At 40.3% G+C, this 25,186-nt stretch overlaps 1 protein-coding gene across 1 annotated transcript in view; it reads right to left on the bottom strand.

Moving 5' to 3' along the window:
* PGM5 (phosphoglucomutase 5) overlaps window positions 1-25,186 on the bottom strand; it is a 190,606-nt gene that overhangs the window by 11,366 nt on the left and 154,054 nt on the right. Inside the window, exon 10 of the mRNA XM_036991097.2 lies at window positions 20,477-20,611. Within this exon, the coding sequence (XP_036846992.1) occupies window positions 20,477-20,611 (135 nt within the window). The remainder of the gene's footprint in view (window positions 1-20,476; window positions 20,612-25,186) is intronic.

The raw sequence follows: 25,186 nt of genomic DNA, 5'->3' as shown, positions 1-25,186 counted from the left end.
GTGCTCTTTTATTGTCCCATGGTGCAAACACAAACCACGCTCCAAGAGTGTACAGCTTAAATGTCAGAAAATTGCTCTCCTGGTCACTCTTTCCCTTTTCCTCTTTCTTCTCTCTTTACATTCTCCTGAGTGCCGCCAAAAACACTGCAGAAGGATGGGGAATGACTACAGGTTCAGATGGCCACAGTTTCTGCCTGCCTCTTTCAAAGTCCCTATTGTAGTCTTCAATGTTTCTCTTCACTAGATATACCCACCACAGACTTCAAAGGTTTCCTTGATGGGGAATACACTTGCCAATTTATGGGAAAAGAGTTGCCTGCCCCTCTTGCCACTGATGAAACTGTTAGCAGAAATGTAACTGCAAGATGGAAAGCGGGCAGGGGGAGGACCACTCTCCACTTCATGTTATTCAAAGGCCTCCTTGCAGCCGTTTGCCACTCTTTCCCCTTCTTCCCTAACCACTTCTGAAACCAACTTCTAAGTTATCAGTTGCCATTATCATTTTTTAAAAACTGTGTCTGTCAAGTTGGAACAATAATGTGTTTAAGTTTGACTTTTGATATATGGATCCCAGGAAGCCTTGCTCCTTAGAGATGGATTGAAAACAGAGGTCTCCCCCCAAATCAGTCAGCAGACCACCAACCTGAGGATGAGGTACAAATCACCTGGGGCTGTTGCTATGGGCTCCCATCATGGAGGTGATGTTTCAGTGAATCTAGGGACCAGGCAGGGAAGGGGTAGCCCTGAAAAGTTCCCCAAGTGATTGATGCATACCCAGGTCTGGAAACCATACTTACAAAGTATTGTGCTACTTATTCTAGAAGGGGCAGTATGGAAAAGTGGTAACAAGCATGGACTCTGAGACCAAACTGCCTGGCTCTACTCCTTATGAGGTGTGCAATCCTTCATAAGCTAGTTAACCTCCCTGAGCATTAATTCTCCTTACATGAAATAGGGGTGCTTACCTCATAGCAGTCTTGAAGATTAAATGAGCTAATGAACAGGAAACATTCAAAGCTGTATGCCTTGCAAATGGGGGTAGGGGTGGGGTGGTGGCAGTTGTATAAGCACAGCTGTCATCATATAAACCAGTGACTGAAATGAACTAAGGCTGGAGCACCTTCAACACAACCACAGGCTAGATCACGACGTGCAGACTGGAGATTCAGGCTACCAGATCCATCCTATTATCACTTATTTTTGCTGGCACAAAATTAATATACATACTTAAAAAACATGAATTGAATGCCTTTAAATGGCACACCAGTTCTAACCAACAACTTCCTATTGTTTTATGTCCTTCTGCCCTACTCTCATTGGTGAGTTACCTGCCTGTCATTTGAGTTTGCGACCCCAGGGTTTGCCAGGTGTCTTGTAGTCACCCATGCCTTGTCACAGGAAGCTTGTTGCTGAAAGTGATGTGCATGGGGGGGGGGGGGGGGTTGGTGTGAGGGTAGTGCACACCCACAGGGCTGCACCTAAGTGCAGCTTTTGCTCCTTCACACGATCAGGAAGAGACCTATGGATACAGGACCAGAAAGCTCCTGACTGACTTTCAGGGTGTCCTCAAGGCTGATTTCACACCCTCTCCACCCTGGAAGAGTACCCAGGTTTTATAGTTACACAAGCCCAGGGCCCAGTACAGAACCTATACCAGGACTGTGGGGTCTCCCTGAAGACCAGTGACTTCAGGCTGATACACAGCTTGACCATTCATTAGGTAGAGAAAGATGTTAAGACTTAAGTGAAATGGGAAGCCGCATAGTATGGTGACTGAATGCATGAATCAGTTTGGCTTGAGTTTAACTCCATCTCCAGCACTTATTAGACAATATTCTTAATCTCGCTGTGCATTTTTGAAATTTGGATGCTAATAATAGTTTCTGCCTCACAGAGTTGCTATTAACATGAAATGAGATACAGTGTGGCTCTCAGCAGCATCCCCAACCCAGCATTCATGGCTCTGTCACTGATGGCTGCCAGGAGGCCTCCCCCTGATAAATATTTAGCCTGAACATTTGAACATCAAATACATTCCCAATCTTGCTTGAGCAGTCTTGGAAGTCAGAAAATGTTATGTTTCCTGGCTAGGTTTAGGTCACAGGTGATAGAATTGGCTCCACAGCAAGACAGAGAACTGATTTGCTGGCTTGTAAAAGTTTTGGTAAGAGGAAATGCCTCTTCTTTGTCCTTATCTATAGTTTGTGCCTGGGGTTCTGAAGTATTGATTCTTCTTTAGTGATTTTTAATAGTTGACACTGAGCAATGACTATGTGCCAAGCATTATTCCTATTCTATGAGTGAGTTAATCTATATAACATCTATGAGGTAGGTGGTAATATCTCCCATTTTACAGATGAGGAAACTGAGGCTCAGAAGCATCACAAAACATGCTCAAAGTCACAGAGCTAGTAAGTGGCAAAGCTGAAATCTGAACCCAGCCAATGCAGTAATTATTTAACTGCAAAGTTGTGCTGTGTCTCACTACCCTGGACTGCCCTTCTACTGAGGAAAAAGTTTTCATTTTCTGAAAGATTAACAAATATTTGTCTTTATGCCTTTAAATGTTTGTCTGTCCCAGGTACACTACTGAAAACTTTAGAATAACTATGAAGTATAGCAATCACAGGGAAGTGTGTAAAAGTTACGAACTTGAATTACACGTAAAAACTAATGCTTGTACTTCCGCAGCCCAAGCCCATTTGACTTCTAAATGGACTCGGTCAGATTGTTCTTCCTAGTTAGCAAGAAATACAGTCAATACATAGAGCCTCTGCCCAAGATTTTTCTTCAGCAGTATTCTTTAAGAGATTAAGGGACATCGTTCTGATTCCTACCTGCAGAATTTTATCATGTATAGATTTTTAAAAGAATTTTATCAAATGTGTTCCTGTATCCACTTTATTACTTTCTAGCTTAATTGCCCTTGTGATAACACTCACTATTATGTTTTTCCCCTGTATATAGTTAATTTTATACATGTTCTTGTGACATGAAAATAACTTATATGTTGATGTTGTTTGGTGTAGTATCTATATATGTTCATTAAACAAGGCATGTTAACTATGTTGTTCAAATATTCTATAGATTTACTAATTTTTGTATCTACTTGCTCTAATAATTGTTGAGAGGGATATTAAAATATTCCAGGGTGATTGTACATTTCTCTGTTTCTTCTTATGGTTTTTTTGTTAATTTTTTGCTTTATAATTTAAATTTGTTAGGTCTTCCTGGGGGAATCAGATCTTTTATCATTTTGAAGAGTCCCTCTTTATCTTTACCAATAATTTTGACCTTTATCTGAAACTCATAGAGTTTGATTTTTGGTTATTATTTGTATATATCTTCTGTTTTTTTAAACCTTCAAATTTTCCATATTTTTGTTTTAGATGTCTCTCTTATAATGAGCTTATATTTGTCTTTTTCAAAGTGCCAGGCTCTGTTTTTACCCTAGAGTATTTATTTCATCTACATTTAAAGTAATAATGAATATATTTGTGTTTAAACCTGCCATCTCATATGCTCTTTATTTGACCCACATGTTTTTCTTTCTTCTCTTGGATTGAATCTTAAGTTAGTCTATGTTTTCCTCTCTCAGATCAGAAGTCATACCATTTACTCTATTTTTTGTGAAGATTACCTAGAAATTACAATGTAAATTCTTGACCTATCAAAGTCTAGTAGTAATTTGTATCTTTACTTACTTCCACAATATGCAAAGATCTTAACTATAATCACTCTCATGGTGCTTATAGCTATTGTGGCTGCATATTTTAGTTCTCTATAATATTAATATGATAAATATTTTCAGCACCACGAAACATTTTTGTTCTATGCATCGAATGTTCACAAAAACCAATTCCTATTTTTAGCTTTTCCTTGCTGTTTATTCTTGTTGCATTTCTGAGGTTCCATGTCCTCCTAAATGAAAAATATTCTTGAGAATTTCTTTTGGTGTGGGTCTGCTAGTAGCCCGTTCTCTCAGCTTTTGTCTGTCTAAAAACGTCTTTCTTTTGCTTTTGGTTTAGAAAAATGGTTTCTAGACTATCATATTTTATTTCAGTCTCCTGATTTTCAGTGTTGTTGAAAATTTAGTTGTCAGTCAAACAACTTTGTCTTTGATTTTGACTTTTTTCTTTGGATTTTTTTGTCTTGGTTTTTCTGTAGTTGTACTCTGAGGTGTCTGGATGTGAATTTTTTGTTATTTTGCCTGGGCTTCTAGTATCAGTGGACTGATTTTCTTTATTGGTTCTGGGAAATCCTCACCTATTATCATTGCAAGTTTTACCTATACCCCAGGCTCTCTCTTTCCTTTTGAGATTCTAATTAAACTGTATTAGACCTCTCTGAATCTTTCATGTGTTCTAACCTCTGTTTTATATTTTCTATTGATTCTGGTGCACATTGCTTTGTCCCTTTATGTGCCTGTAATCTTTTACTGTTTTCTGGCCATTTTGTTTGAAAAATTACTTTAAGAAATAACTTGAGATCTAGGATACTGTTAGCTTCCTTCACCCCCTACGAGACTCCAAAGGGATCTAGGAGTTCAGAGCCATGGATTTATAACCCTCTGGATTAAAGTGTGTACTCTGCTTTTGAAATGATTTCCTTCAAGTTTCCAATCTAGAACAGGGATTGTTGTGCCAGGATCTCTGCCTTTGGTGAGCACTTAAGTCTAGCCATTTTTCCTTTAGCCATATGACTCTACCACACAGGCCTGCTTCTTGGCTGCTCCTTTGGTTAGTCCTTTGGGTGACTGAGGCAGGTGGTAAAAGACCAAGTTCTTCACCTAGACCTGACTGATTCCTGTTACCTACACCTTATGTAATTCATCAAAAGCATCTCTTCTGGATGGGCAAATGCCCAAGGATAGAAAAAGCTTCAGCTCACTTCTCTAAGCTTCGACCCCTTTCCTATTGGTTTATTATCTTAGTAAGTCATTGAGGCTTTTCAAAAAGTGCTTCTGCATATTTCTATAAGCCTTGCTCTTCTCAGAGGGAGGGTTAGTCTGACTCACCTAGCCCACTGTTACTAGAAGTCGTTCACATAGGGTTTTGCTTTTGTTTGGGTTTTGGACATCATTTTCCTTCCAATATTTAAAAATAAAATTTCATATTAAAATCCACAAAAATCTGGCAACCCTGGGCTTATATATTAACAGGTCAACAACTAGAGAGAGCTGAGGGTCCCAGAGTTCCCACTATGCTCTACTGTCTTAAACTAAACCTCATTAGGACTGGCTGCCTATCTTGGAGGCATCTGAATTTGTTACCACTGAACAAGCAACAATAGAGTAGAAGCAGTGAAATGATTTCAACATTAATGAGTATACATTTTACCAGACAGTTATATACCCAGCAATCTAGGACATTCTAATCTAAATTTCCTCTTTTTCTGAAATAGAGATTCTTATGATGAGGAGCTTAAAGACTGTGAGGGAGGGCCGGCAAATTTGCATGAGGGGCCCAGAAAATTGGGGAAACAAAGGGACTGAGATCCTTTCCAGCCGCTATTTCCTGAGATTCAAGCTCTCAGCATGGACTGAGCTGCTCACAACTAAGACATAGACTATATTCCAGACACTGTCTCCTCTTAGCCCAGCCCTCTCCGGGGATACACCGGAGCCTGGCAAAGCAGCTGTGTGAAGGAAGCCACAGAGCAGACATACTGAGACCTCAGGCCTGTTTTGGCAGGGAGAACACCTGAGAGTGGAGCCCTAAGAGGATGGGCTCTTTTCCTCAACCACCTTGAGGAGTTGCTGAGGCCTCGGCAGGTGTCTTCAGCAGCCACCTGCAGGCCCACCCATGGCGAGGCCCACCCCAGGACATTGTACTGCCCCTACAGAGGAAAAGCTAACAGTCTCTGCTTTTCCCTCAGTTCCACCCTACAACCCAATTGATGTAACTGGTTACAGGTAGTGCAGTGGCATTCTCTAGCTTCTAGAACGTATAGCCTTCTAAGAGAGGAGCATCCCTTTGGAACAGATTTGAGGCCATAAACAGAGGTAAGGAGTCTGAGAGAGAGACTAGATTTCCTACTACTCTGGAATTGTGGGGCTCAAGGGTTGCATCCGAGAACACTCTTAGAGGACAGGTTGGGGTGCATTCATAGTATGCCAGACTGAAGACGGGCACCACGTTTACTCTCATTTATTTTTCACGGGTGGGTGCACATCCCCATATTTTTTTATAGCACATATAACATCCTAGTTAAAACCATGAGCTCTGTGGCCAGAGTTTAGGCTCAAATACAAGTTACCCTACTTAAAAACAGTAGGTTATTCAAAATCTCAGGGCCAAAGTTTTCTCATTTGTAAAACATGGATGGATGAGTACCTACCACACTGGATTGTGGTGAGAATTAGATATAACACCCAAAGCACATAGTATTCTATCTAGCAGGCAGGTGATACATGCTAATGAACGCATCATTCTTATTCTTATTCTTATTCTTATTCTTATTCTTATTCTTATTCTTACTTATTCTTTTATTCTTATTCTTATTCTCATTCTTTTATTCTTTTCTTATTATTCTTTTATTCTTATTCTATTCTTATTCTATTCTATTCTATTCTATTCTTATTCTTTTATTCTTATTCTTATTCTTATTCTTATTCTTATTCTTATTCTTATTCTTATTCTTATTCTTATTCTTATTCTTATTCTTATTCTTATTCTTATTCTTATTCTTATTCTATTTCTATTTCTTATTCTTATTCCTGAAGGAGAAAGACTGTCTTGCTAGAGCAGTAGAGTGGAAGTGAGTGGACCAACATTCTAGCCCCAACAGGTTGGTCTTTGGTAGAGAGACAACAACCCCTCTGGCTTCTTCCTTGTCTGAAAGATGAAGTTCATACTCTCTTTTCTGATGAAAGAGTAGATAAAAACAGATAAGAATACCTGAAGTGTTCTCAGCTCTTTGAATGAAAGACACCCAAAACTACTCCAATCAGCCGTAAGATCTTCCTGTGTCAGCAAGAGCTCTCAGCCCCAGGGAACACAGACTTCCTTTTTGTTTGCATGCATAGGGCCCCATATACCCAGCCAGAGGGAATGTAGTCTGACAGCAGTTGGACAAGACCATTCTGAAAATGGAAGGCACTGACATCACTGCACTTGGGACACATTCCTTAAGGGTGTATCAGTTTCCAGAGCAGGTGGTTAGCAAGGCCTGCCACCCTAAGCAGAAGAAGTAGAAGCCAAGCGGAAAGAAAAGAACTTCTGTGAGGCTGAGTCGTCTAGCTGAGATAGTACAATGGGAGAGTCATTAACACCAGGCTCTCAGAAGACAGAAATAAGCCCTCTAAACAAAGATTCTTCCCTGTAATATTAAGACTATTAGTGAAATTTATGGACACGGAATATACATCTGTTGAGTACAGTGACTAAAAATTTCTTCCACTTTTGACAGAAGAACGTTCTTTTGTGGACTTTGCCTTCAAGACACAGCTGCCATAGAATCTCTAAGTATTTTACATATATTACTGGCCTTTACCTAGTAATTAAAGTAGTGCTAGACTATCTACCTATAATTTTAGCAAGACTTTCTATCTTGGTAAAATTAGAACTTTATTTACTTCATTCCCAGGTTATTTTGAATCTCTCAGTCTGACTAGTATAATTGTGTGAAGAAAACACAGTCTAACACTGAGGAGTTGATACTGAGGTAGGGTTTTTATGGTAATGAAAAGCGAAACATATTTTCTTGGTTTTCTTTTTTGTTAATTGCTCTGAGAAGCAGAAATTGGTCTATAATCGGAAGGTTTTTCTAGTTTACTTTCTGCACTTTTGGTAATCTTCCAGAAGGAGGAGGGCATAGCAGAGGTCAGTAACCCCTGTAAATGCTTCCTAATGAGGGATTTAACTGGTTTGGAGGGCAAGTCAATCCTCCTAAACAGAGATAGAAACAAAGACCCCAAAGGTCATCATAGCAGAAATTCTCAAACTTGAATGTGCACACAGATCACCTGGGGAACTTGGTAAAATGCAGAATCTGATTCAGGTTTGGAATGGGGTCTGAGATTCTGCATTTCTAAGAAGCAACAAGGAGATGCTGACATTGCTGGTCCAAGGATTACCCTTTGGGTAGCAAGAGTTAAAAATACTGATAAAAACAGTATAAATTATATTTACTTCTAAACTTATCAAATCTTATCCATTAAAAGGACAGTGACTTCATAACGACTGCAAATTTTGAGCAACATTAGAATGAAATATACTATGTTAATATAAGTTAGGGCCAAAGGCTTGATTCACCAATACAGAAATGTCCAGGTGGTTAGACAGTATAAAAAATACAAGTGAAAAGTCTTAGTAAATCATCAAAGTATTTTTATCTTTTGTTGGACACCACACTGACCACCCTACTCTGACTCCTAAGGGTGTAATTAAAAGCAAACAAGAAAACAAAAAACTATAATAGGCTTGCTTCCTAAGGGATATGGGGCTTCCCTGGGGAGTAGGTTTGAGGATCACTGAAAAGCACTGGAAATATTATAATGCCTTGCTACCAATGTCAGGCACTCCTGGGTTTGTGTAACTGTTGAAATGGCACACATTTGCTTCCCATACATCCTAAGTATGTAAGGGCTCCATCTCATACTTTTCTTTTTTCATCTCATTTATCCACAAGTTCTTAATATTTCTAGGCAATTGCCTTAAATAGAAAAAAAGAAAGAACCTTCCTATAAGGAACCAAAAGCCTGAAAAAGGAATTTAATTTTAGAACACAAACATGGCCTGAGACATCTTCCTTTCATGTTTCATTACAATCAAAACCAGGGAGTTCTATCTCAGAAAGTTAAGTTTGGAGAGTTCCAGAGATATTTGATGCTATTTTTCTAAAACTTTAAAATTCATCCCTCTATTAAAACACATATATGAATACAAATGTAATTTTACCTTTTAAAAATGCATTGTTTAGCCAAACTCATGTAGTTTTCACTGAATGTAATCAGAAATTGTGCATAATGTTCAAAAACCAGTAAGGTAAGGGTCATCAAACTATAGTCTTTGGGCCAAATCTAGCCTGCCACCTAGTTTTCATACAGCCTGTGAACTAAGAATGATTTTTACATTTTTAAATGATAGAAAAAGAATCAGAATATTTTTTGACACGTCGAAGTTATATGAAATTCAAACTTCAGTGCCCACAAATAAATTCACTAATTCACTTATGTATTATTTGTGACTGCTTTTGGGCTACAATGGCAGTTAAGAAGCTGCATCAAAGATCATAAGACTAGTTTTGTAGGTTGAATGGTGTGCTTTCTACTCCTATTCGAATATTAAGTACTAACCCCAGACCCTCAGAATGCAACCTTCCTTGGACATAGGGTCTTCAGAGAGGCAATCAAGTTAAGATAAGATCATTAGGGTTAACCCTAATCCAATATGACTGGTGTCCTTATAGGAAGGGGAAATTTTAGACACAGGTATGTAAAAAGGAAAGAACATGTAGAGAGTTATCTGGAGAAGACAGCCATCTATAAGCCAAGAGGAGAGGCCTGGAACAGACAGATCCTTCCCTCACAGCCCTTAGAAGGAACCAACCCTGACAATACCTTGATCTTGGACTTGAAGCTTCAAGAACTGTGAGACAATAAATTTCTGTTTTTAAGCCACCCAGTCTGCAGTATCTTGTTACATGAGCCCTAGCGAACTAAAAACAACTAACAAAACTTAAAGTATTTACTATCTGGCCCCAAACAGAAAAGGCTTGCTAACATCTACTACATGAAACTAATATTTTGCATTTTACACTCTTCCCAGAAAGCAGGTGCCTCATAACCAGCAACAGATAGTCCAGAAATCCTTTCTTCAATGAGCCCACCCTTAGACTCACATACCCCCTCTAGTCTTTGTATCCTTTCTCTGTGGCAAATGAACTTGGAACAACCAAACAATTTTATCCTCATTTGACTGATAAAGTAACTTAAGCTTAGAGAAATTAACTTGCCCAAGATAACAGAAATGGAAAATGGCAGAACAGGGGATCAAGACCAAGGATGTATTTTTACAAAGCCAATCTTTTGAACAGTGGGCCATTCAGCCCTTGATGATTTGTGAAAAAAACAAACTCTTGGTGCTCCCAAACATTTTTAGCTACCTGAAAAAGTGACCATGGTTGTCTTTTCCTCTCCTTATTAAGCATGTCTTTTATTCTGATGCTATCTTGGGACCTTGCTGACACTGGGGCCCCTTCCAGGGTTAGCTAATTCCTAGAGATAGCAAATAGCTCCTCTAAGACCATACCTTTCATATTCAGACCAACCAATCCAAATCCCAAACCCCAACCATCTCTTTACTGAGCTCTCATTTGTCTACCAGCTCTAACACCCCAAGGCCAGGTATCAGACAACAAGGGGCCAACCCCATGCCCCAGAGCCTCCTGAAATTATTCAAACTAGCACTCTAAGCCTGTTCATACTGTCTAGGCTATTCCTTTCACAGAAACCACAATGAAAGCTCTTGCCCATACTTCCCTTGGCTGTTTCTGCCTCATAACTGACCCTGGTGCTTCCCTGTGTGGCCCTGCATTTTAACACACTCTCATAGCCTCATATACCTCCCATCTTCTATCATTAAGTGTGGACTACACAGGCCCTGGCCCAACCCACTAAACAATCTGTCTCACAATTTCTACCAACAAAAATGCCCAGAAATGAAAACAAAAACAAAAAAACAGTAAAAAGAAGAATTTCATAAGCCTTTTATTGCTTTCCCTTCTGACCAAGGCCTAAGCATTCTGATATTGAAATGCTGCTCTCCTGGAGTTTGTCACACCTCCCAGTTCTCCTGGGAGACAAAAGCAAAGGAAGGGGAACTACTGCACCTGCATCTTGAGCTGAGTTTCCCTTTCTGGGATTAGGGTGTCAAACTTAAAATCAGCCAAGAGCAAACAGAAGAGCTAAAACAGCCACATTCCTCCCCTCAATTGCCCAGATCCTATGTAACTCATGGGAAAAAAGCAAGACTGTGGTGGGGAGTATGGGCAATGTCTCTTTCTCCTCATGCTGACTAAGCGCATGGGCTAGTCCAGGGCTGCCTTCTGAAGGTCACAGGCAATCTCCAGGTTCACCATCAGTATTCATTTGCCAAGATAAACTTTTACTTATGAGTAAAGCAAATGATTACTGTGTACCAAAAAAGGGACTGCTTCAAAGAAAGCCTGAATTGCCACCAGCTGATGAGCCTTGTGTAGCTTTCTGCTGAAAGACATAGAAACTTGGTTGTGCTGTGCATGGAGGCTGGAACAAGGAGGGTGCTGGGAAAGCCAAATAGTGCTGGCCACAGCTAGTCAAACCCATTCATCTGGTGAGAGGAGTTATGGCCAGTGACCCTCTGTACTTGTGTGACCAAGGCAAATTCATTCATGTTCCTTTTTCAGGCTGAGTAATCAAGGTCCAGCAAAACTTCGTGATTTGTGGACACAAACAGTGCCAGGTTAACCAATAGCTGGTTAAGCATGTGCTTAGGGCACAGCAAAGCAGAGGCACCAAAATAAATAACATCATAAAAATTTTGTTAGATTTCATTTCATTGATTTTTAAGGCCAATTTTATTTTTGTTTTGAATTACCTATGAGAAATGAGGAGGGGAAATTTAAAGTTTTTTCAGAGATTTGAACTTTAATCCAAAATTGACCCAAAGCCAGGATCAAGGCTCAAGATTCAAGGCTTTTCGCTTTTATACTTCTTAAGGCTACTAAGTTCTTTGGATTCATTGGCAATGACAGTCTTCCAAGATTTGGCATAAGGTTCTCTTTTGAATATATGACCAAAAGGGGGAATTTGAGATAGGCTTAATCTATGGGATCCACATGAGTGGTTTACAGTGACAGTCAGCTGTCATCAAGGCACACACTTCCCCACAAGTCCAAAGTGTGGGTGGACAGGGTGAGTCCCTGCCCCAAGCCAACGCACATTCAGTACCTTGAAGGGGGTTCTGATCCCAACAGAGGCTGATGGAAAGGCCCACTGCCATCAAAACCCTAAACAGCCCTGGACTGTGATAAAAGCTAGATTCTGTGAAACACCTGCCAAATTCCCAGCAAGAAAGTTTTCACACACCATCAGATGACCATTCAGTTCTCAGTTCCAGGAAAAATAATCAATAGTATAGCAGAGGATGAGTCCAGATTTCAATAACTAAGCAAGAAAAAGAAGTACTGTTTGCCCTGATTGGTGAAAACACAAGCTGTGCTAAATTCCTTTCTGTGCCACTAGAGGGAAATCTATCCCACCTGACCAGAATTCTGTGTGTGTAGGTGGGGGGGGGGGGGGGGGGGTGTCTTTCTTTTAAAAGCAATAATCACAGAACCAAGATTTTAAGGCAAGAATACATTGAGGCATTACCTTGCTCCACCCTTGCCCATATTTAAAAATTATCTGAATCTATGTGGTCACACAGACTTAGAAAAGTGCAAACTAACCATTTTAATTGGGCAGGAGCCCTCACAGGGTTGAGAAATTGTTCTAAGAGTCAATCTGAATCCCTTCCAATTCAGCTTGAGTTTATTTCCTCAAATTACATATTCATTGGTTATGGAGAACAGCTGGTCATCTTTCTCTGCACTGTATTATTCTTGAAATTCCTGAGGATCTCCAGGTCACGCCTCTCTTACAAGGAAGAAAGAGCCAGCTCTTCAACTTGACCATAGAGCTTACATGCCAACCCTTTAACCACGTGTTTCTTTTCTAAACTCTCTCTCCATCTTTCCACCCTCCCTCATATTACCAAATTATAGCATAACAGACTAAACTCTGAGGAGAAAAAATTAAATGAAGTATTTCCTCATGTTTTTCCTTGCATGTATGGCTATTAATACATCCCTCTGCAGGTTTTCTTTTTTAAATATGTATTTATTTCATATGATTCCAAAACCATGTGTATATGTGTATGTACATATACATATACATATATAAATTTTTATCTTGTCATGAAAATTGAATGCCTAAGTGAGTGTCCATTTTTCATTTCTGAATTTCATTGTTTCCAGCTCTTCTACATCACATATATTATTTCAATTTCTAATTATATTCTCCAAGTTTTTGACCACTCACTTTAGATCCCCTATAAAATATAAAAAATAACTAGTATGTATTTAGAACATTATTCTAATAATTTTTAAAAACCTATTCATTGTTAATTTAAGGGAAAGTAAACTATTCTCAATGCACTCACATTCATACACATTTATAATATGGTATAATAAAAAATAAATATTTGGACTTTGTTTCTTGTTTCTGGCACAGAGTTCCCAAATCCTTTCAATTTCCTGAATGATAGGAGTGTTTTTTGTTAATCACAAGAAGACCCTTTCAAACACTTGGGTTTATGCTAATGAGGTGACACTTGGGGTGGGGTGGGGGTGCCAGGTAGCTTCAGGATGAAGGCTGTGGCCAAAGAAACAACCAGGTGATTAGAGGGCTGGAGCATTCCAAACCATCCCTCAGCCCTGGAAGGGAGAGGGGTGGGGCTGAGGTAAATCACCAGTGCCCAATGATCTAATCAACCATGCCTATGAAATGAAACCTCCACAAAAACTCCTAAACAACAGGGTTCAGAGAATTCTGAGTTGGTGAAGACCTCAAGGTGCTTAGGAGAGCGGCACAACCAGAGAAGGTATGGAAGCTCTGAGCACCCTTCCCCCATACCTTGCCCTAAGGGTCTCTTCCATTTGGCTATTCTTGATTTGCATCCTTTATAATAAACCACTAATAATAAGTAAACTGAGTCCTGAGTTCTGAGTCATTATAGCAAATTATCAAGCTTGGTGGGAGGAATCATGGGAACCCCTGAATCATGTGGGCAGCAATATGGGAGCCTGGACACCCCATTTGCAGGTATGTTGGACTGGTCTGTGGGGTCTGGTCTAACTCAGAGTAGTTAGTGTCAGAATTGGATTGAATTGTAGGGCACCCAACTGCCATCTAAGAATCAGCAAGTTGGTTGGTGTGAGAAAGTAATCTCTTAGTAAGGGGCACAGAACTGAGGCTCCAGGTGTAGTCTTGGATTCAGGCAAAGGTAAGAATAAATTTTCTCTCCTCTGGACCTCAAGTATTAGCATGGACATGAATTTTGTTAAGCCCTCGTTTCAAATTCCAGTGCAGAAATAACCTGCTCCGTAGGTCTGAGTATCTCCCTAACTCAGTTTAGTCACCTGCAAAGGCAGGATGGTGATTCTACTCTGAGGGCCACTGGAATAAATAATAAGATAATGGGTATATCTAAAATACTTAGAAGGTGCCTAGCACATTGTAGGGATCTTAAAAACAACAACTGATTTTATTCATATAATCAGTCATAGGAGAAAACTTAAGGGTAACCAAGGTTCATACTGAGTTCAGAATATTTCAGTTTTCCTGTGAGGTATAATCAGTCTGAAATATTCCAAAGTAATTAACATAGAATGTTTCACTATTTGGCAAAACTATGTTGGGCATTTACTATATGCCAGGTGGTATTCTATGTGTTGGAGATACAGTGAACAAACCTGACAAAGTCCTAGCCTCCTGGTGCTTTCATTTCACTGGTAGAGACAGACAATAAATAACTAAACAAGTACATATATACATGAGATGGGGATTAAATGATCTGGAGAAAAGTAAAGTGGGGCAAGGGAGATAAGCAGTACTCAGGTGTGAGTGCTATTTTTACATAGGGTGGCCAGGGAGGCCCTCACTGAGAAGTGAGGGGGTGGGAAAGCCATGCAGATATTGAAGGGAAAAGCATACCAGGGAGAGGGAACAGCCACTGTAAATATCATGAGGTAAAGCTCTTGGCATGCTCACAGAATAATGCCTGGAGTGGAGTGTGGATAAAGTGAAGGTTCCTGTGGCCAGGGTTCTCACCTGGCCCTGGTTGGCTATCTCACTACACAGATGTGGACAATACATTCTTATTGAATGTATATAAAGAGCTCCACTGAGTGCTCTGGGCGACACGGTGGTACAGCTGCACGGCTGCAAGAGAGCAGAGGCTGGAGTGGTGGCAGCACCGCGGACAGAGGCTGAGATGGCCATGTAGGCAGAGAGGCCCACAGGCAGAGGCCGGCTTGCTGCATGCAGACTTGCTCTGAGTGGATGGGATTGCAGTGATTGACCTGCCACCATGGGAATAAAGTTGGGTATAAACCGTTTCACCCCAAGAATGTTCCACTGTCATTTCTTTGGTCTCATTGAATCCATAGTGAACTTGTCTGGGGCTGAAACCCACTGGCAAAACATAGAGACAAACAGGATGAGAGGTAGGAGATGAAGTCAGGAGGAGGAGAAGGGGGCCATTTCAGTAGGGTATTTGGGACCACAATAAGCGTTTTGGCTCTTCTCTGAGATGGGAAGCCCTAGAGGATTTTAGCAGAGTAATGAGGTGATCTAACATGCTTTTAAGAAACCATTCTGGTTGCTCTGCTGAGACTAGGTGTGAGCAGGGAGGGGCAAGAGTGGAAGGAAGGAGACCAGTTAATGCAATATGCCAGAGGAGGGGACAGCAGCTGGGCTTCAGGTAGAAACAGTGGAGGCAGTAAGACAGGGTCAGATTCTGGTTGTTTTGAAGGTCCCACTGATTTGCTGTTGGATGTGTAGGGTATAAGAGAAAGACAGAGAGTGAAGGATGGAGGCAAAGGTTTTGGCCAAACCTACTGGAAGGATAGAAACTACCATTTACTGAGATAAGAGGACACTGGAAGAAACGGGCATCCTGGGTGATGGGGGAATAGGGAGAGGTCGAGAGGATTTTAACTTTGCATACATCAAGTTGGAGATGCCTGTAAGACATTTAAATGGAGTCTAATGGAGGCTATTGGAGAGAGAAATCTAGAGGACAGCAGCCCATGTATACAAGGGCACTGAAAACAGGCACTGCTCTTTCCTTATACAATTTTAAAGAATTCAAGGTCCTGTTTTGGGGGTTTCAAGCTTCATCTAATTCATTGCTCTTCCAAACATAGCTCCTGGACTACAGCAGAGTATCACCTGAGAGCTTGTTAGAAAAGCAGATTCCCTGGCCTTCTTCAGACCAGAGTCAGTATCTGCATTTTAACAAGATCCCCAGATGGTTAATACAAACATTAAAATTTGAGAGGTATTTTTCTAATTAGAATCATCAGGTAAAATGTTTAAACATATAGGCCCTACCTTCAAGCAAAGTAGAATCTCTAGGAGTGGGGCCCAGGGATGGGTATCTTTACCAAGACACCCCACCCTCCAAGTGCTTCTGAGGTGCAGTCTAGGTTAGAACTACTTGTCTAATTTCACTTCTGGAATATTTCCCCTGTACTACTAGGTTTATATTATTAGTGCTCTTGGAACCCCATCTCTAAGGAGATGCACAGATCTAAGATAGCAGGAAAGTGTGCAACTAGAGTAACCATACATCCTGGTTTACTGAGAACAGTGTCAACATAATTATTAGTGCCCCTTTTCATTCTCAAAGGCATAATATTTTAGATGATAAATTGTATGTTCTCCCAACCTAACACAAAGTGGCTCTGTACTTTATATTTCTGGATTATAAAGTCATAATAAGAACCAGTAGATAATAAGTAAAAATGACAGATGGCCTTTGGTCTGACAGATGAATCCAATATAGAGCGACTCCTGGTGCTTAGATGTTAGTCCTTAAAGTATTCTATGTGCCGCTTTTCAGAAATAGATACATAAATTCCTTCAGTTATAAGGAGGACTGGGGAAAATCGGGCTCCTTACAGGGGTTGGGGTGGGATGGTGTGTGGCTATATTCTGCAATTAAAGTACTAAAGCCAGCTGTTAATTAGCCACAGCTGATGATCAGTCTGTGCTCATCCAGCCCTGAACAAAACTTCTTCCTTTTCTTTTCGGATCATTTATTGTTCATTAGCTACTCCACCCTCAGGCTCAAAGGGGTAAATAAAAAGTTACTTTAGTAGTCCTGTTAATAAACTTGGTGGAAAAGAAAATGGAAACAATTGGACTATTTCTGGTTACCTGTGAATTAAATTTGGGTCATCCCTTTTTCCAAAATTATTGCCAGCTGGTTTGAGGGCTCGTTGAAGGCCTACTGATTGCCAGTAAAATTAAAGTAATCTTGTATTTTAAAAACTATGTGATCTTCCAGAAATAGGCCTTGGAAGCTTTCCTTCCTGATTTATCAAGAACAGTGAGGGCAAAGCAAGCACCCTTCTCACCTCATGAGGGCTCTCTCAATCTCCTTCCTTCCCTCACCACCAGCTCCTAGGCACATGTGGACAGAATTTTTTAAAATATTTTTTTATGTAGGTACAAAATTATTTTACATCAGTTAAAAACAAATGACATAATAATCTCTGTTGTAAAAATGGACCCAAATGTTAAAATTTATAAGCAGGAGTAGGGACTTGTGTGCATATAGATTGTATCACAAGTTTTCCTAGCTGCATCACTAGAATAGTTTTAAATACTTCCATGGTGCAACCCCAGTATAAACGTTTAAAACATGTTCTGTTCACATGTGTTTAGAATGTCTGGAAGAGAAACTATCCATGTGCAAAGTAAAATAGCCAGATACTGATAAGTCAATTGAAAGGAACTCTCAAGTCCTCTTGCTAAGTAACTTGAATGTAGATGGGTATTGAGTGAAGGTGGGTAAAACCCTAAAAAAATACCTGTTGAACTGGAATAAGATTATCAATGGAAACTCAACAGACTGGCAAGATACTTTAATGGGTGTCTGAATGCGCAGGGGTGGGGAGAGGATGAGTATTTGGTTTCAGTTTTCTGCATTGCAAATCAAAAAGAGTTCAAAAGAGGGAAGAGGTCTCTATAGCTGAGAAAGCAACACAAGCATGTCTTTTCCTGCCAGGCTCTGATCAGTAAAAATACTATTAGCTTGGGAAGAATGCTTTATCTTTGGTCCCTGTTAACAGTTAACCAAAGGCTTTTCCTTCCAGAGCACTTCGACAGCAGAAGCAGGTGGTCCTGGAAAGCAGTGCTCTAAGGAGGCCCCTTACAATAGTCAAACTTAAATGTGTAGGTATATAGTTTAGCAGTAACGGAGATAGTTGAGAGAATCTGTTGACTCTTTTTCCCATTCCTTAGGGGTTTAGATGTCTTTTAACATTGTACTCTAAATTTTAATTTGAGTCAAACATATTATGCAATAGGGCTTAAGTTGGTGAGTCAATGATATGTGGTATTTTAATAAGAAGTTCTATTTTAATATAAAATTTTTAGCTAGATCCTGTGCTAAATAATGTGAGCCCCACCCAGCCAGGTTTCAGAAAACTCTTGCTTATGAATAGAAAGGGAGGAAAATCAGTTATTAAAAGAACAGTATCAATGAAAGGATTTCCCAGCCATTCCAAATGCAAACTCTAAACCAACAGGATGGAAAATACACAGTAATGGCAACAACCATTACTTACATTTTCTTCACCTCTGGACTGAAGTGTATACTTAACACACAACCCTCCAGCAGCAGGCCTACTGAAGTTTTCAGCTTTAAAGGGAGATGTAAAATGTGGTGCCACTTGGTTTTTAATGGAACACCTCAGAGAAAGACTCATATGTGCATAAGATTGTTTTCATATGTCTAATGGCCTGGATGTCACATTCCTGTAGTCAGTATAGAAGGTAAATAAAAATAAGTAATAACCACTTATCCTGTATAAGTAGAGAAAAGAATGTTGAGATAGCCTTGATTCAGAGTGAGTCAGAGTTGGTGAGGCCAGGAATATCATTCCTCACCCTGTATGCAGCTCTGGCCTTTCAGGTCCTTGCTTTAAGTCTCATTTCCCAATATGAGATGCAGAAGAGTTTTATATGGAAAGAGAGGGTAGGTCTCTAATTCTTACATAATTTGTACTATCTTGGGTGAAATGTACTCACTAACAAATCATGTTAGCAGAGTGTGGCCCAGCCCTGAATGGAAAGTCAGTGATCCTAAGAGAGAAGGACCACGGACTTCATACAAGCTTTGTACTCTGCCCTTTCATGCTCTTGGTGACCTTGACAATAGGTCTTAGCTTCCCAGGCCTCTACTTCCCCATTTGGGATGATATTATTCCAGACAAATCTCCCTGTTACAGGGTCATGTGTAAGGTTCTACAACACCATTTTTATCAAGTTCTTTCAGACCATCCAAGGAAAAATACCATTAAAATTAAACAAAACAAACAAACAAACAAAAAACCACTCATGACAAAGCAAGAAAATCCTCTTTGATATCTTATTCTATTCAGGGCACAACTATGGCAAATAATAACCAGAAATTCTGAGTAACCCTAAAAATAGAAGCAGTGGGTTTTTCTTTGCTTTTCTACTTCCTCACAAAAGACGCACTGCAGATGAAACCAATGTTTTCATCTCAAAGAATCATCTCATCAAGGCCTCTGCTTCCAAAGACCAAGGGGTCAAGGGACAGCCAGCATAGCTAGAAGTACCCAACATTATAGTGGGTCCTTTCTGGGGTTAATTAATGTTGCCTGGAGCTTTAACAAATATAGGAGTGGGGATACTTATTGCTGTGTTATTCTTTTTCTAAGTGAGTTCTTAATTAGCTCTATTGTTGACAACAGGAGAGGGATCTGCCAAACACAGGCTTGGCCTAACCTTGGCTGGTCTAGCCTAGCCTTCCTGAACATTAAATTCAGGCCAGCCTTAGCCTCTTTCAAGAGAAAGTGGGCTCTGAAACATTTTCAGAATAAAGCCCGGAGTAGCATCTATAGTGACACCTCAAGGTCACGACTCAACCCAGAGTTTTCCAAACACTTGGAGATACAGCATTTGCATGGGCATAGTCAAGGCGCTGCGTAGCTTGACCAGTGTGTGGAAAATTGAAGTTCCTATGACCAGGATCATTACCTGAACCTAAGCTACTTGATAATGTAACTCGCCTGCTGCTAGGGTACTGCTTCCACACCCTAGGCAACAAGCTATTACTGAGTGAGTCACTACATAAAGAGCTCTGCCCAGTGCTCTGCTGGGAGGCAGAGATGAAGGAGGGTTACAGACCTGCAGACTGCTGGATGCAGACATAATTCTAGTGCTCAACCTATCACCAGGAGAACAAGCCGGGTAATAAATACTTCTACGCCATGAACGTTCCATTGTCACTCCTCTGTCTCACTGAATCCATAGCGAACTTGCCTGAGGCTGAAACCCATTGCCAAGACAATCAGTTTGACTCTAACTCAAAATATCCTTAACTTATCTATACAAGGTGCCCTTTCTTGATGTCACTCAATTAACAACCTGAAGAACAATCAGGAAAGGGATTTCTCATTTTGGGAATGCTGATGTAAACTCACCAAAGAGGCTAGAGATGAATTTTCGTTTTAAACACAATGAATTAATGAAATCTGCTTGGATTCACTCTAACATTGCCCTCCAGCTGAGCTATCAATATGGAGTTTACTTTCCAGAAAGTAAAATCACCCCCACTAAAGGCCCACAGGAGATCCTTAATTTGCCAGGAACACTGAGACACATGGTGCTGAGGGCACTGCCCTGGGTTGGTACCTGAGGCTCCTGGTTGTGACCACTGGGATCCTTCTCATAGCTCTCTGCGTACAGCCTGAGGGTGGCCCGCACACCGCTGGAGGAACTGAGCCGGAAGATGAGCCGTGATGCATCTGAGAAAATGATCCTCAGGCCCTGAGACCAAAAGCACACAGAATGCATCAGTGAACAAATGAACACACAGATAATAATAATTAATGCCCACACTGGAGATCAGCATATGTCTATGATCTAAAGACCCTCAGGGCGATGACAACTTGTAATTGGTTCTTGGCACTCACTCAAGCAGGATAGTGAGGTAAGCCCAGGAAGCTACTCAAGGTTATCCATTTGTCTCTATTGTATTTGTTGCCTTAATGGGAAAATAAATAAAATGTGGGTTATGTTGGGGAAGGGTTAAGAAGAAAGAAAAGTGTGAACAGATGCTCAACTTCCCTTGGTCTGGTGATGTGAGAATCAGAAAGATGTACAGTAACAAAGATGGGGTGGTATGTAATAAATGTCCCTGGAGTCAAATTTTGTCCCTTATAAACCTGCTAGATGCAATAGGGGTAGGCAATTTATTTATTATAGTAAGACAAATTCCATGTTAAGGTCATACCTACATGATGTTAGGCTTTATTTCAAATTCATCTTCTCTTTGTTTCTTTTATCATTCCCATCTTCCTCTGCTACCAATTAGCCATACATTTAAATGCTCAGCACTGGAGCTCAGCTGGGTTCTGAGGGCTCCTACATACACCCTCATCCTCTTGGCTCTCTCCCTCCTTCTTACTCATGAGACCTGGCCACCAGCATGGAGTAAGGACAGAGATGTGGCAGCATCTCAATGCTTCCCAGTATTAATTCATTGTCAGCTCAAAACCTCTCCATTCTGTTCATCTTTGCTCATTAGTGGCAGGGATATTTGAAATACATGACCATAAGATCATACTGCCATTTTGTTGAAAGGAATTTGTTTTCTTAAGACAACTGATAGAGTCATTGTTACAAATAAGCATATTGTCAGGGGCCAGTGAAAAGAAGAGGAAGAAACAAAATTAGATGTCTGGTTACTTGTTACTTCAGAAAAAGTAGAAGTCTCAGGCAATTCTAATAGCAGACATTTTCTAAGATGTTTACTCTTCAAACTTCTCTGGCCTTAAATCTTGGTTATTAAGAATATGCTATTATTAAAAATTTCATACCTGACATTTAAATCTGACTACCAATTCCTTATCCCACATCCGTCTGATGATATCTGCTGGGGGCAGTGTGATTCCAAATGAATGGTCTGCTTTTCAAGTTTTGTAGGCATATTTTGTTCCAATTCCCAAACAAAAATCTTTAGTCTCTTTTGGAGTGGTTCAATGTCTGCCACAACCTGTGTAGCAAAAAAGAGCCATCTCCATTCCTGGCAGCCCATAACTCTCTAATACTAGGTTTGTAAACAGGATGATATTATCCAGGATTCATTCACTGGGGCAAACATTTTAGAGTAGCCCCATGGATCAGGTACTGGGCTAAGCCCTAGGTATACGAAGATAAAGACACAGTACTTGCTTTCCATAAGCCTGGAGTAGTCATTATAACCACATAAAAATGAACAGAAACCATTTTCTTAACTGCTTTATGCTGCTGGAGAAATGAGTAATTATGAAATCCCAAATGGAATAAATGAGGCAATTCCCTACTATCCATAAAGTATACCAAATTATGTTCAAACTGACAATGAGGCCCCAAAAGGTCCAAAATTACATTCACAGTTATGTTTTTATAAACTCTTTTGAAGCTGTTATTCCTATTTAAGCCCACACTCTTGCTATGTATGTAATTCATTGCTCAGGACTAGGGGTTATCCATAAGTTGGTTAAAGCAATATTTAAGGCTGAAGCCCTAAAGCACCTGTTGTTGCAGTTTCCAAATCACCTGACCTCCCAGACTCAACCCTTTAAGGTAGCTTTCACTACACAATTAATGTAGTTAATTAATAATCCCAGATTTATTTATGACCAGTGGGAGGTATTTAAGAATTCAGGCCATAACAAACCACCAACATGTGCTATAGCTCATAACCAAGCCTTTCTACAGGGAAATCATATCCTGGTTTTTTTTTCCTGAGGGTAGTCTTATCTTTGGCTGTACTCATACAAGACTGGTTAGAATCTATGTCTGGTAGTCCGGAATAGATTTTCACTTGAAAAGATGATAAAAGAGTGCATATGCACATCAGCGTGTTGCAAAGAGGCCAGCATCTTCTCTCTTTCCTAAGGAACCAACCATGAGATATAACAGAGAATCCATGTTGTTTTGTGAGACCTCTGGGTGAGGAATACCACAATCCTCCTTCTCCATATAGAACAAAACATGTTTAGCCCCAGTGCAGTTCTAGTTCCATGTCTGCTGAGTGTCACACTGATGTGTGAATAGTTGCATTGGACTGCTTTGAGCTCTGCATGTTCCTCCAGTGAACTTAATGAATTTGCAACCTGCACATGAGCCACGTTCTCACCAGCATGTATCACCTATTATCAATTAAATTATGAAGCCAAAGTCACCACTGACCGAGACTTGCCAAGTTTCTAAATGTTCTGAATTCCAACAAAAGACTATTAATAAAATACTTTTTTAAAGGTTAAACCAGGGGTTGGCAATACAGTTTGTTGGCCCAGTTTGACCTGCCACCTGTTTTCACAAATCAAGTTTTACTGGAACACAGCCATGCCTACTCACTTATGTACTGTCTATGACTACTTTTGTGCTACAAGGGCAGAGCTGAATAATTACAACAGAGACCATCTGCCACAAGGTTTAAACTATTTATTATTTGGCCTTTTACAAAAAACGTTGGCTGACCCCTGGTCAGCATTATCCACAACACAGAATACTTACCCTTAAGCCCTATCCCAGAAAATAGAAAATACAATCATCTGTCTTATCAAAATCCCACAAGAGAGACATTATGAAGACTGGTGTGTGGGTGTCCATGCCTTCCGTTCCCCCAGGTATTCCTGCATCCAGTCATAGACTCATTTGGACATATATTTGGCCCAAATCACCTTACTCTGACCACCTATTCATGACAGAAATGGACTGATTAAGTTGCATTTTAGTTTTATATCCTCACTTTTCTTGCAGGGTCTACAAGGCACTGTTTTATAAAACCATTTGTGCAGTCATGATAAGAATATTGTTGGAGATTGTATGAAGCTCTGCATGAGACATTTCCTCAAGAACCAAGAGTTAGGAAAGCCTTTCCTTTCCTGAGGAACTGGCATTTTTCTGTTTTTCTGACAATAATAACTAACCATAGTTCCCTTTTCAATATGGCTGCCAGAACACTAAATGCCAAATTTGAGGTTCAGCCCAAGTGGATCCTTATGACTTGCATAACTATGAATTTTTCTTCTGTTCTTGACTCTCTACTCTTATTCATATTTTACATAGTCTTGATTTCTGTTTCTTATTTATATCCTAACAATTTCATTATGTGTGCTTCTGCTGCCACAAATCCTCTTGAAACAAGGCTCAGTGCAAATGAATAAAATAAATTCCACCAGAACCTTAACCCTGCAGTGCTGGAACTGCTGAACTATGTCTTTGGGTCCTCCAGTAGCTGGTGAGCTCTGGGAGGGCAAAGCCTCATGTCCCTTGTTCACCATGTATCTACATAGCCGAGGACAATGCCTGCCACACAGCAGACCCTCTGCAAACACTTGTGAATGAATGTCATTGCATATCCAGCAACTAGAATGAGCAGTGGAAGGCTTCCTCCCACATTTGAGGCCTAAGGAAAAGTCACTTATCTTCTGCATCAGGGATCTGTGGCTAATATATTTACCTTGAAAGGTAGTTGAGAAAGAGACTATATCTACTCATCCTTCAGTTTTAGGGAAAGGGTCAGTTTGGGATAAAACCAATGGAATTAAACCATGGTAAATGCTTGTCCTCAGTTGTGTGATCTTGACAAATCATAAGCCCTTTAATTGCCTACTTTGCTGCACTTTAGAATTAGCTGGGGGTCTTTAAAAAATACTGATACTTGGCTCTTACCCCAGACATTGTGATTTAATTTGTATGGAGTGTCCCTTGGGCATCAGGGTTACAAAAGCATGCCAAGTGATTCTAATGTGTAGCCAAATGTGGACACCACTGTCATAGCCTCTTTTTTCTGTTCACCTGCTTCAATATATTAAAGACTGGCTATACTACATGTCAGCCTTTAAGAAAATCCCTTTAAGATCTAAGGTTTCACACATATACTACCATCAGACTGACATCTTAGGAGGGCCATAACACAAGGGGGCTAATAAAACATGATCTTGCTGCTGAGTCCTGAAAGCCTCCTCCCAGTGCCTTGTCAACAGTAGAACCATTAGGAGTACCTCCTCCTGAGCCATCTGACACTAATTTTAGCATGGTCTTCTACAGAATTCCTGAAGCAACCACAAAGGAATCCATACTACTGCCTCAGCCACAGCAGCAATAGACAGTGCCCAGATGACACACCAGCCACAGCTCAAAGGAGCAAAGATGTCCTCTCCTGTTAGAAGATGTTACTTATGGGGTGGAGGATCAGAAGGGCACTTCTATTCCAGAACAGCTATTTTCTTCCCTTTGAGTGTCCATAGTTGTATTCTTCAGTGTGGTTGTGCCCACTTAAGGTTTGTCCCAGTGAAGGAGCATTAAAGGACTACGTTCTCCCACAGGTATCTCAACATAAAAATCCCC

The sequence above is a fragment of the Manis javanica genome, chromosome 2, assembly GCF_040802235.1.
Source record: "Manis javanica isolate MJ-LG chromosome 2, MJ_LKY, whole genome shotgun sequence".
Lineage (NCBI taxonomy): Eukaryota > Metazoa > Chordata > Mammalia > Pholidota > Manidae > Manis > Manis javanica.
The sequence above is the reverse complement of the archived record's forward strand: the minus strand, read 5'-3'. Positions and strand labels throughout refer to the sequence as shown.